At 26.2% G+C, this 14,526-nt stretch overlaps 2 protein-coding genes across 3 annotated transcripts; one reads left to right on the top strand and one right to left on the bottom strand.

Annotated features, from left to right (window-relative positions):
• Nucleotides 1-2,509: 2,509 nt before the first annotated feature.
• LOC114128097 (39S ribosomal protein L35, mitochondrial) lies at nt 2,510-5,465 on the top strand. The gene is made up of 4 exons (XM_050210743.1): nt 2,510-2,688; nt 3,853-4,048; nt 4,786-4,893; nt 5,144-5,465. Exons 1-4 carry the CDS (start codon nt 2,655-2,657, stop codon nt 5,373-5,375), a joined length of 570 nt encoding a protein of 189 aa, XP_050066700.1. The 5' UTR covers nt 2,510-2,654; the 3' UTR covers nt 5,376-5,465.
• On the bottom strand, nt 5,433-14,526 carry LOC114130198 (major facilitator superfamily domain-containing protein 12-like). 2 transcript variants are annotated; one of them, XM_050210742.1, is made up of 9 exons: nt 14,129-14,526; nt 12,997-13,310; nt 9,097-9,180; nt 8,772-8,967; nt 8,405-8,528; nt 7,862-8,215; nt 6,561-6,672; nt 5,808-5,958; nt 5,433-5,729 (listed from the first exon to the last, which is right to left on the bottom strand). In XM_050210742.1, exons 2-9 carry the CDS (start codon nt 13,274-13,276, stop codon nt 5,573-5,575), a joined length of 1,458 nt encoding a protein of 485 aa, XP_050066699.1. In that variant the 5' UTR covers nt 13,277-13,310; nt 14,129-14,526; the 3' UTR covers nt 5,433-5,572. The 2 variants fall into 2 exon arrangements, with proteins under 2 accessions (XP_050066699.1, XP_050066698.1); XM_050210741.1 differs by having other exon boundaries at nt 14,120-14,525.

Raw genomic sequence — 14,526 nt, 5'->3', positions numbered from 1 at the left:
AACCTGAAGATGTAGAAAATTTATTTATTATTTTTTAATAAAAATATTAAATATATTTCAATCTGATTTGTAAAAATCATAGACATATTAATATGTCTATGGTAAAAATACAGAACATAATTGTACACCACTGGGCCACTGTTATAGCCATAGTTTTATTCTGTAATTATAGGTAGACTATAGTGTTATCGTCACGTTTATCGATTTAATTAATAGGTACTATTTAGTATTTACCAATTAATTGTTGATGCATCAATTTAATACATTTTTCCAATCCCTCTTCCTCACCCATTATAAATCCTGTAGACAGGCTTGCTGTATAGGATCTACATAACTACATAACTAACAAAATAAATTATTAATGTTTATTCACTACTTCTCATCACCAAGTTTTCACCTTTTGTATCGTTTTTTTTTTAATATTTAAAGTTAATGGAAATTATACGTGCCCTCTAAATACTTCTCCTACACAATAATATCTATTCAAGTTTCAACCATATAATTTGTACCTACCAAATCGAACATTTTTAGCTATAATGCTTTAAACTTTAAAGAAGCTTTTATTATTAAAACAAGACCTAAATTCATAATATCTATATTCAAGTTTCGTCACACTATTTATTCAGACAGTATAAACTGGTAATCAAAAATATCACCCTATTCTATTCCTGAAACCCACTTACACAACTACTTATCTGCATCACTTGCAAATTGTACCTGATTTCAGATGAGAAACTTGTAAACAATTTTACCCGATTTTGAACGTAGAACTCTTGACCCATAACATTTTTACTCGGTTTTCAATACAAAATCTGATAATTATCCAAAACATATTTAACCTACTTTTACTCCCTGAATTAATCGATGACGTGACCAATAATTTTTCAGCACTGCGCAACCTCACTTATTTCATTGAAGCTAAAACATACATTTCAATACAATACTAGTAAACTGGAAATGGGTGAATGCCGTGCTACGACAAAACTAAAATTATTTTAACCACCTTATTAAATGTAAAATTCGATTTTTATTTGTTTATATTACCTAAATATTATTGATTATTTAGATTGGTAGGTATGTGACGCAATTTATACGCGAAAAAAAGTGCAGTTTATAATTTTGATAATATCTATATTAATTATTATAGTCGATTGATGTTCGCTTGTTCTTTATTGTGGGGACACCACAATAAAAAAAAAGAGTGGTTAAGTGAGTAACGCTCTGATGTATAGTAGGTTACTATAATGGATGTATTAAATTTGAATCCAATGATAGGTATCATTGTATACGAAAACGGAAAAACGATTCTGAACGAAAATGATTAGTTAGCCTAAAATATAATTTCCAGTGATGGATGATAAAAAAGGTGGTTTATGTTTTAATGATCTGAATACTCCAAAATGTAAGTTATTTTTTAATTATCATGCATAAGCCAAACTTATGGAAAATCTTGCATTAAATTTTCAACTCTTAGTTACTTAAACAATATATTTTATAAATTTTAACTACCTACCACATATAATTTGCAAATATTTATATGATTTTGACGAATTTTTGTCAATATTTGAACTTCAAATGCTAATAAAAAAAAATTGTATAAAGAAATTCTAAAATTCTAGAAATTAATCTAAATAACTAGTGAAAATTTCAAGTATCTACGACTTATAGTTTGTGCAGAATAATAACAAATATTTAAATTCGTTTGAGGATAAATCGTTATCGTTACGCAATAAGTATTTACAGTGATTCGTTTTTGAATTACGACCATATAAAAAAATCGATTTTGTTATAAACTGGTTTTACGTAAAAATTCTGTTACTTTTTTTTGTTTTTCTTGATTTTTTTGAAAACTATTGGAAAATTCTTACCTTTGACTTAGATAATACACCAAGGATATTCACTTTGCCATCGAAAACCACCCCCGAATTTTGAAATTGAAGCATTATTTTGACAAGTTAGCTGTAGGTTGTAGGAACACTAGTACTACACAGACATAAAAAAAAACAACACACATCATTGTTAAATCAATAGGTACATTCATTACTTCGTTCAGAACCTAAAAACGTATTTCGTGTAACCTAACCTCATAAACGACATGGACGACATTATTATATTATGTAATTTAAAAATTAAAGGTGTTGAAGAAAATTACGACACAATACGTCAATACTATAATATTAGAATTGGACGGAACGCGGAACCCTTGTGTCTCTTTCACGGAACCCCAAGGTTCCACGTATCACCATTCGGGAAATGATGGTTTGGAGTGTCATTTTCTTTACATAATTTAATTTTTTTAAATATTTCCCATATTTTAAAGCTATTTATAGGTATTTGAAAATTGAAATATTTGTGGGTTCCCATGTGGGTTTAAACATGACGTTCTATGGTTTAAATAGACTATTCTTAATCTTATGTTCTTTGGTAAAGAGAAGATGTTCTTACGGTTATCACCTTATCAAGCAGTGATAAACGAAAAATGGAATTATTATCACAAAAATACATTAAATCGTGAATCGTGATCCGGTGATCGTTCTTATTTCTCTACTATTCTCAACATCTCAACTATGGTCAGTTTTTTTAATTAACCATTATTTTAAGTATGTAATATAATTATTAACTTACTAGTAACAATTACAATAATCGTCAAAACCATGTTAAGACGAGCCTGTAGTTCTATTTTATCCGGTTAGTAACATTATATATTAATAATTGATAAAGTATTTTAAACTTAGATAAATCAAAATAGGTTTGTTCAAGAATTTAGATTAACTTATTATTTAGATGTGTCTAGGTATTTAACATATATCATTTGCTCATTATAACAAAATTAATTTTGAACTTCTACAAATAGTTTATGCTTTAAATGCAAAATAAGTTAAACCTATTAGGAAGACCCTTTACTCTCATGCTGTCTTCGTCTTACAAATATACAAAATAGGAAATTGGCATTCAGTCAAACCAATTATATCTTGTTAGCTTTAACATTATAGTAAATTTAGAATTTTATCAAAATTAAAGGTAAGAACATTTGTGCTTTAGTGTTGTGTTCTATCAATATTTTAATTTTTAACTAAAAATAAATATTATGAAGATTACAATTTAATAATTTAAATTTAAAAAAATAACCAATGCTTAAGCATAGGTAATGTTCTTAACATTGACATTGATAATAAGATAATTCACTTGAATTTTGAAGCTAACTTGACAAAATCATTTTACTTTACACACAAATTTGCTATGTTGTATGCTAGTTGTTTGTTTTTAATATTAAGACAAATAATGTGAGTATAGTATTTTCTTAAGCTTGTTATACTTGTAACAAAGTTGGTTTAAAAAATTATACATAGGAGAAATATTGAAATATACCGTTTATTTATCTCATATTTTAGTAAAATTTTTTTCTTGTAGTATTGTCGGGTGAAATTTTTGTACAATATTTATCCATATTTTAAGACCTGTCGAGTTATGTTATGACTGCCTATATTCCATTTTATTGACTTAATTAATTTACTTCATTAATTTCATCCACTATAAATTTTATTAAAAATCATCAAAATGAGCATTTAATAACTTAATATTATAGCTAAATACTTAAAAACATTTAAATATGAAGAAAAAATAATCTAAAATATGGTTTTTCCTTTAATATCCAAAAAATAAAAATAAGGCCTTTCTTTAATAACTTCAGTGTAATCTTTTTCTTATACAATACTAAGTATTTGTGCTAGTTCTGAGTATATTCAATAATTATTGGTTATGTCATTTCAATAAATAAAAACCATTTAAATAAGTGAAAATATAGTTTGTCTTAATTTTCAAGACATAGTTAATAATATTTTATATTTTCAGGAGGTGTTCGCCTTATGCGGTTACAAATAGAGAATGTTCCAAGTAAAACTACAGGGTCTAATCTATTTAGTTCTGTGAATAAGAGCTTTGCCAATTTTGAAACAAATAGGTTCTATTCGTCCATTTTATCCTCCAGTTCTAAATCTACTGAAAGAATTTTGGACAAGAATACATCTATTGTTCATTCTAATTTAATGTAAGTACTATATATTATAATTTATTAAATATCAAGCCAAATTAGGAAACGGAAATTTATATCTAGTTATTCAATTAATTGTGAAGTAAGTAGGTAATATAGGATTTTATTTTGTCAAAACTTAAAACTTATAGTATATTAGATTTGATTGAAAGCATTTAATGTTTTTGTTTAAGTCTATTATGCTTTAAAACAACTTATAATAAATATTTTATAATATAATGCTTCCATTTAAAGTTATACTGTATAACAAAATATTATATACTTATGTACATCTAAATTAGTATATCTGTCTCACACAAGAGTAACCTTAAGCGGCTAGCTTCTGTGGTGACAATGTGTGTAGAATATGTACTCAGAATGAAATGTATTTTTAAGCATCACTTCCTTATTCCAACAACAACCTGGCTTATATTTTGATAAGTCTTATATAAAGTAAAGACATTTTTTAACTTCTATTGTTCAAAACTAAGACCTGATGACTAAAACCAATTTAATCGAGAGGTATAACATGACAATATTATAGACCTATAATATAGAATAGATAGATCTATCCTCACCAGAGAATACATTTATATGAGGCAGTGAAACTTTTAAAAGTTTTATACAAAGTAAAAATAATTAAAAATCAACAATGTCAGAATATAGTACATTAATGATTGGAAATTATTTATAATAATAATCTAAAGTTATTTTATTTGTACTGTTCTTTTATTAACAAATGTATTTTTTTTTAGGCTTAATTTCAACCTTCAACAAAACAGGAACTTAACAAAATTTTCATTACAAAAAGGGAAAAGGAAAACCGTAAAAACAGTTGTTGATCGATTTTATCGTTTAGGATGGTAATTCTTTAAATATTTAACAAACACAACCTTTATTTAATTTTAAATTTATATTATTATGTTATTCTATATTCATCTAATTTTTATTTTTTTTTTTTGTCTTTTTGAAATCTAGATGCATGTGTTTCAATTATATTTTATTCAAAAATGTATAAATATTAATAAAACACAAAATAAAAATGATACACTTAATTTATTTCAACATAATGTATTTCTGTTTAATATTAGTGTATTGTATAAATTTTTTTAGGGGTATATGGATTCGAACAAAATGTGGACGACAAAAGAAGATGTGGAAAAAACCAGCTGCTAGAAAACGAAGATTGAGACAACACGTGTTTTGTAATGCCAAACAGTCCACTCTTTTAGATAAAATGACAACAAAATATTGGAAAAAAAGAAGGTTTTATCCAGATGATCCATATGAACCTTATCACGATAGAGAAGAATTTCCATATACTAGAAAAACTCCAATATCTTAGTGTAAAACAATAGTAATATTTTTAAAGTGTCATAAGAAATATAGAATTAACACTTCATAAATATATAATATACATTATATTTAAATTAAACATGTTATTATTTATTAATTATTAGTTATTACCATCTACTAAAATAATCAAAATATTTTCAAACCTTAAAAATAACAGAGGAACATATTTTACTTGTACAATTTAATTTAAATAACTATATGCGATGATGAACTCTTTGTTGCTTTTATAAGTATTTTTGGTATTGTTAAAAATACTAATAAACCAATGAGTGCAAGTGATCCACTGCTAAATGCTAAAACATCTCTATAATAATGTGAACATTTTTCCAAATCAGTGCATTTCCTAAATAAAAAATATAATAATTAGTAAGGTTAGTAAATTAATTATTTATGTTAAAATACAATTTGTTTAACTTCTTACATGAATTCTATTCCAATGATAACTAAACCATTAATTAATTTGTCAGAAAATGTCACGGAACTATATATGGAAGCTCCACAATCTGTATCATTTCCAATAAGATTGGCGGTGACACTAAGGCTCAAAACTGAAGTTATCGCACTTCCTGAACCTGAGAAATTAATAAGAAATAAAATGAAGTAATAGTTGATGTTTTTGTAATTTTAATCTCAATTATCAGAAATTTATGTTAATTTTTAGTTTTTTTTAAAATTATTTAATACTTAAATATTATATAAAATAATTGTAAAAACAAATAATATGCATAACTATAATGGTTCTTGAAACAATATCATGCAAATAAAATACTCGCAATTCACTGTTTAAATTTTAATTGTAATTTACAAAAAAAGATAGGATTTTCTATAATGAAAATATACCATTAACTTACTATACTTAAACAACAATTAAAAAGTAATTATGTAAAACCATTTAACCTTCACAGCTTAAAATAAAATAGTATGTGCATTGTGCATTTATTTGAAACTCATACAGACTTCCTCATTACCAACTTGGAAAAATGGTTAAATGTACCTTAAAAATAATATTTGAAAAAAAAAAATAGGTACCTAACATACATTGCACAATGCATATATTATTACAGTTATTATATATTTGAATAAATGTATTCTATTATCAGATAGGTATAATATTATACTTTAATATTTACTTAATTTAATCATTTATTTTATTGTTTAATTAAAAATGTATTACCAAAGCATATAGCAGCTAAACATAAGTAGTGATATGTTAATGCGTTATTAGGATTGAAGAATACCAATAATGATCCAAAAATTGATATTACACTACCAATTGTAAAGATTGCCTAAAAACATAAACAAAATATTACTTTACAATATATGATACATGGTTAATAATAAAAAATACAACAATTAATATGTTAATATGTGATTTCTGAAGTGATTTAAATATTTATTTATTTTTTTTTTTTTTGTAAAAATGTTCCAAATCTTTTTCTATATCAGTAATTTCCTTAAATTTATTTTGTAATTTTGAATACAATCATTTTTAAAAAATATTTTACTGCTTAATTAAAATTAGTATTGTATAAAATATTAATGCACTTCTTATTTAAATATCCGCCTAGATCTAAGTCATCCAAATCATTAAACCTACATCCAACTATTCTAATTGTTTTACATTTTTAAACCTAAAAAGTAGTTTTACCTAATTTAACAACTTTGGGTGTCCTGAGAAATAAAAACAACTGTAACATGGTGTGAGTAAGTGATTTTTCAAGATTATCTAACCAGAGCCGAATTATAGAGAGACAGAGAAGGGGGGTATCTATTCCTGGGTGCAAGATTTTAAAGGCTCAATTTTTTTAAAAGAATGTATTAAAAGAAATAAACTATTAGTGATCACGATAATGTAAACGGCGCATATAGTAATATATGCATTTCAAATCAGTTGAAATACACCAAACCAAGCCAAACACAAAATTTATTAACAATTCTGAGAAACAAAAAGCTGGATAGTTTCTTTTCCAATATTAAAATTGCATTACGATTGTACTGTACTGAATATTTTGCCAATATCTAAATGTTCCAGAGAAAGACCGTTTTTTGCCTTAAAAAGTCAAAAACTATTTGCTTTACTCTTCCAAAAGTAAAGTTAAATTAATTTACTGCTTATAAATAATGAAAATGTTTTACTTAAATCTAAACAGGAATCAATGAAACCATTTTTATAAAAAATATTATAATTTAATATAATTTAATTAAAAAAAATAAAACAATATATACCTACTAACCTAAAACCTTCCGTAATTTATACAATAATTTTAATTAATTAATTCAACTTTAATCATATTTACAAAATTAATTTTTATTTTTATACATTTTTATTTTTTGTAAGATTAATATTGTTTATAAGTTTATTTATATATAATAATATATGTTATAGTATAGTTAGGTTAGTAAGTATATAGGTAGTTAATAAATTATTAGAATGACATATTCTTGTCGAAGTATAAAAATACTAATCAAACTTACTTTATCAGATTTAAAATATGGTTTAACGTATTCCACGCCAATAGATGTGATCAAAGAAGAAATATACGCCACCAACGGTATGCTAGCAATGGTACCAGATTCGTTAATAGCCGATTCGTTGATAAATAGTGGTATATAGATCAGAGCTATATTTATTAACAGCTTACAAGTCGTAAACACTATAGCCACTTGATATAGATGAACGTTTTTACAAAATTGTAGTATTTTATCAAAATTTATCTGTCGATTCTGCCTGTACATCAATTTCTTATTGGTATTTCGTGGACTTTTCAATAGCCCGTGGAAAATAAACGCAGAAAACACTCCAATTGTAGTAGCAATTAATGCTAACATCTATACATGACATTATAAATTACATAAGTAAATACATAAATAAATTAATAAACACTTACATGTATAATAGTTATTATATTATATATTATTATATTTTTTAATTATAATTTATAAATTATGAGTAAATAGAATTATAATATATATAGGCGTATATCTAGTAGATCTTCGATATTATATTTTAAAACTAACTTGAAATTTTTCTGAGTCGTTAGGACCAATGAGACTACCCATATTTCCGTTATTCCGTACACCTCTAAACACTAACCAAGCAATTATGAACATTAAAATATTTGTGGACACAGTGAATACATATCTAAAAACACAAAATAATTTCATTTAGATATAACGTATAGGCACTATAATGATACCTAGATAGGTACTTACATATTATAAATCATACACAAATAATTAAAAATAATACTATTTTTTTACTTATTGGGTGAATATATACAAAAATATCGTAATATATATAACGGATGATTTTGTTCATACTTCATTATAAACATTTTATAAAACAAGAATGAAAAAATTATATAATAAACTATATCAAACACACCTTATAGAAGTTAATTTGCCTCTCTCCAAAGACAAATCAGTTAGCTCTGGTATTAACGACAAATGAGAAATTTGAACAAGAGCCCAGGCCATTTGGAATGTTAATATTGCGCAAATATATATCAAAGTAGTTACAAAAATCGATAGATTCCAAACGTAATATATTAACGGAAAACTTATGGCTTCCATCACAGTGCCTGGAAATATTGTGTGAATGGGTAATTAGTTCTTACTTGTGTAATGAAATTTCATTATAAAAATGATTAACAAAAATACATTTAAATTATACTCGCTTATATCATATACATATAGGTAGTTATATTTACCTAATAGCACCCAATTTTTCTTTTTTCCAAATTTGTCAACCATGATTCCCACAAATGGTGTTGCTATTGCGTCTACAGTTTGACCTGCACTTGAAAAAATAATATATACATATAAATATATTGTTACAATGTAACTAGGTACCTTGCACATATTATAAAAATGAAAAATGGCTTAAATATTAAATTATATAATATTACCTAATTGTTATGATAATATTAAATATATCATACATGCATGTATATTGTATAATGTATATACTTGAATAATAAATTTTTATTAAAAATTAGGTCTATCGTTCAAGATTTCTAGATGTCATTCCATGACTTTTGTTCATACCAGGAACCCATTTCATTTAAATTTACGTACACCAATAGTAATAATCCTATTTTTTCACTTAATGGTTCAGTTTTTGACCTAGACTTTATTACCTAGGTCCTAGGCTATTCCCCAGACTTAATCCCAATCTGCATACTGTTAATATTTGTTATAAGGCACTTAAAAAGTATTTTATATTGTACTTTAAAGTATTTATACTGTGCATTCGTCAAATCTATTTTAGATGAAGGGTTTATCCTCAGAAACATTTTGGTGATTACATCTTTTTATCAATTCGGAAGAGTTCAATGCAAGTTACTAAAGTTTGCTAGCTTTATACTTAAAATAGATTTTTCTTTCATGATTAAACTCCAGTATTGGCACATCTGTGGTGGTTAGCTTCTTTAGTTGACCCGCAAATGACATGAGTCTAATAATGATTATCGGATTTAATAAAATTATAATAAAATATTAGACTATAGTCTGAATAATTTCAAGTTTACTGCATGCCATTGCCCAGTGCCCATTGCCGGTTGCAATATTGCATACAGTGCCAATTATATCTATTATAATAATTATACATAATATTATATATTTTTTAGATAGGTATTTAATAATATACACTCTTTATAATGGCCAACTAGCTGCAGTTTCCTGTTCTCTATATATACCTACTAGATTTTTAATACAAAGATACCTTAAAAAGTTTTGTTTCTAGCTACATACAGTTTTGATTGTAGATTTTTAATCAGTCAGTGAATTAGTCCACGAGTACGATATACTTTGCTGTGAATTGCAGCTTATACACACATACCACTTTCGATAACATACAGTATGAATAATATAATATTATGTAATAATTATACCACAAATCATGATCACATTACCAGCAATATTCAACTCGATAATAATAACTCTATGAATTCAGTCGTCACTCGTCACTCGGAAAATAAAACGAAATAAAATTATGTGATACATATCTTAGATACCTACTCAGTGGAATCGTGTTACCTGCTTTTACTATATGAACTGAGTGAATATTGCAAATGTCTGCGATATTTATCGAATAAAAAAATAATAATAATAAAATCATACGAGTATAATGAAAAATATATTTTTTTCATATATGTAATTGGGTACTTTAAAATTTGAACTTCAAAACCTTATAAGTTATAAAAAATGTTGATGTTGACTATATTATATTTAACCTAGCTCAAATTAAATTTTAAAAATTTTTGAAAATAAACAACAATTTTATCAACATAAGTTATAAATTCACGAAAACACGAACACTGCCAAATATTTACTTAATTAATTTTATATTGCATATATATATATATGTGTATCTTCTATCTATACGTACATATTATATATTTTTGGGATATTCTTATTATTCCTATTGTTAATAAATAAATAATTAATCAAAAAAGTAAAAAATTTTAAATACCTACAAATAATAAAATAAATTTGAAAAAAGCCAAATTTTTTTGGGTAAGATTTTATTTACAATGCGATGTACCTACCAATAAATTGATACCAATTTGTATGTGATCAAATTATCTGACTCAATCTAACTAATCTAAAGTCGAGGTTAAGATATATGCACATGCAAATATACTCAAACAATAAAATATACCAATAATTAATAAACGTGCAGTATTGTCCATCAAACTAACAGCATGTTGGATTCACATTATATAGTAATGAATAATAACTATAACTAATAATAATAATACTAATTACTAACTATAATGAAATGATAAATAGACAATCTAGTTGTAGGTTTGTTCTTTGGTTGTAGTTTGTTAAACTCGCAATTCGATAACTATTTTACATTAAAAAAAACACGCATAAAATCGTGAGGTACATTTTTAATATCGACGTAATAACTACTCTAATTCAGCTATAATATCTATAAAGACTGAACGACTTATATATGAATTTGACAGTATACTTAATACTTATATTTTATTTTTATAACATGAAGACCAATTTTTGATTTTACATTTTTACGTCAACTATCCCAGAAAAAAACGTTATTTAAGAATATATTGACTATTAGGTAGATATTTCTAACGAGGCATTTTTTCCGCTTCATATTTGGGCTTTGGATATGATTTCCCATCTAAGAACTACAAATGCACGCTAGTCCTTCCACGCAAAGTTTAATAAATAATTTTCGTCATTATATCTAAATATTTATGCATATTGTATGCTTATTGATGTCATAACATAATTACAAATAAATACTTATATTTTAATGCAGATTACATGCAGACACAAGACCTTTAATTACACGATATGAGAAAAAAATGAACGAAATCGAAAAATATATTAACTTATATCATCAGATTTTTAATTGCCAGATAAGAGTTTTTAAATTCAGTTTCTTGTAATTATTACAAAAAATAATTTAAAAAAAATTAATTTTACATAATTTTTCAAGTTTAAAAAACACTTAAAAAAATGTCATGTCACACATTTATTATATAATATATACAAATTATACATGTATACAACTCTTTTTTAACCATACCATTGATTAAAATCATTGTCAGTCCTAATTTGGAAGAGAAATAAGTGTTTTAAAAATATTTAACCCTTTCATGCATGACATTTGTTGAAGTTTTTTAAACCAGAGTTGTAAATTATAATTTATCAATATATAATATATGTTATAAGCGGCTATTACCTGATTGGCAGAGAATCAACATAGAGCCTAAACGTCCTAAACTAAATAGATAGACTTGACATTTTGACAGTACCATGGTTTCACAATGTAGGTATAAGGCTCACTATAAGCAGTGGCGTAGTTATGATTTTGTTCTGGGGGGGGATATATAATTTATTGGTTAAACATAAAGTGGGGGGCTCAATAAGTCAATGATTTAAACATTAAAAAAAAAGGCTCTGGGGGGGGATCTATCCCCATATCCCCCCCCAAAACTACGCCACTGACTATAAGAAAGGTTTTTTTTTCAAAATTCACATTTTAAAGAGGGTCTTACAAAAACAATTAGTATTTTGTTATATAATTTATAGGATATATCCTATATTGGATTGCTAATATTATAAGTTATAAAACATAAAACAGTGTTTAAAATTAAATGCATTTTAATTGTATTTCATATTTGGTCAAATCCACCTTGCACTCATTTAACTTCGGCCTCAACATGTATTTGTACTGTTGTCTGTTATAATAGCGTTTTATTTTGCTCTATTTAAACATTTCGGTTTTTTTTATATTTTTTAACTCGTTTTTGCTTAATTTTTAACGTTTTGGTTAAAGGTCTTAATCTTAACAATAAAATTATTATCGTGAACATGTAAATGTTTGACTTTCTTTTACCACCTAAGTTATAAATTAATATTTTTGATTTATTACTAAATAATAGGTGTTTCATTATTTGAATATAAATTCATATCTAATTCCCTATAGGCTATAATGTAGGTATGCGTGTAAATGCAATGAAGCCCTCTTAAAGTTACGTCTATGACCTATTATGCCACCAATACAGTCAATATATAATATACTTGTATGATTATTTATTACTATATGTATTATGTATCATGTAAATACTAGCCAAAAAACAGCAGAAATCCAGCGGTGGTCGAGGGTATACCAACAACGTTTTGCATGAATACCATGGTGTAAGAGAACCAAATGGCCGCGGTGATGTCGTTGAAGACGTGTCCGAAGCCGTAGGCGACGCGCCGACCGGTATCCACGGGTTGCGGTTGCCGATGATGCAGCGTGCGTTCGCTACATTGATCTTCGGCCGCCGACGAACGGTCATCCTCTTCGCTCAGCAACCGTTCGTATTCATCGCCACAGTTCTCGCACCGATCCATCATCGTGTTCATTAATAACTTTTATTATTATTGAGTCGTATCGAACCTAACCGTGGGTTACAATCAAATGAAAATTAAAAATATACACCTATATACATATTATATATTTGAACAAGAGATAAATCTAATCTAGAGCAAAGATCTGTGGTGAGAGTATTTATCTAAATGGTAAATATATTATATAAGTATTAAATCTATCATAATATGAGTAAATTTTCGAATTAGTTATCATACCGATAAGGTGAAATACAATATACCTACTGGCTACTTACAGGGTCTTCTAAATTGTGTGCACTTATATAGTTATATGACAAAAATATCGGCAATCGCGTAAGAAATAATGTAATCCTCATACTATTTTTGTTTCACAAAATTTACAAGACTTCTTTTAATATATAATATTATAAATATAATGAACAAAAAAATAGTAATAAACAAATACCTAGGTATAAAGCCGACAAAGCCGTATACCTAAAGGTAAAGTTATACTAATTATAGTTAATAAAATATAATAGAAAATATATAATATTTAAAAATAGTTACCTATAATAATTAATGTATTTATTAAAAACGTTTAGGATCCAAGACTTGCGATAAATTAATAAATTTACATAAAAAGATTAATTAATATTTCTTTAAAAAATGTAGAATTATGTTAGAGTAGGTACTGGTATGAGGTTCAATTTCTGCAGAGGAAAGAGCAAAACTCTTGCCTCTCAAAATCAATCACTGAAATCGTTTTTAACCCCCACGCGATTTAACGATATATTATTATCTTTAACTATAAATATGTAACGTTTAATTTATGATGTAGGTATTGATGTATAATTAATACATAATTATGTGCTTAAGTACCTGAAATACGCATTATAATAAAGTATAAACCATATTATATCATGTACGCTTTTCTTCCACGAAGATGAGCCGTCTAAACTTCAGCCCTCAGGTATATAACAGGTGTATAAATATATAATATCTATTGGTCGTCTTTTGGTACCGCCGAAACACAATTATCTAATATCGGTATTACATTATATATAGGTACACCAGCTGATATAAAACGCGTAGAAACGATGTTTAAATATTATATTTTTGTAGGTATAAAATTATGATATCGGGATTAAAAATAATTGTAAAAAAAGCAAGCGAACTGTGTAGCACGGATCGCCAACAGACACTGAGCTGCGGCTTGCGACAGGTTTCTTCGATGATGGAAGCCCGCGCGGTTCCGCCGACGAATTGTGATGTAACCTGAACACAAC

Source organism: Aphis gossypii, chromosome 1, assembly GCF_020184175.1.
Source record: "Aphis gossypii isolate Hap1 chromosome 1, ASM2018417v2, whole genome shotgun sequence".
NCBI lineage: Eukaryota > Metazoa > Arthropoda > Insecta > Hemiptera > Aphididae > Aphis > Aphis gossypii.
The sequence above is the reverse complement of the archived record's forward strand: the minus strand, read 5'-3'. Positions and strand labels throughout refer to the sequence as shown.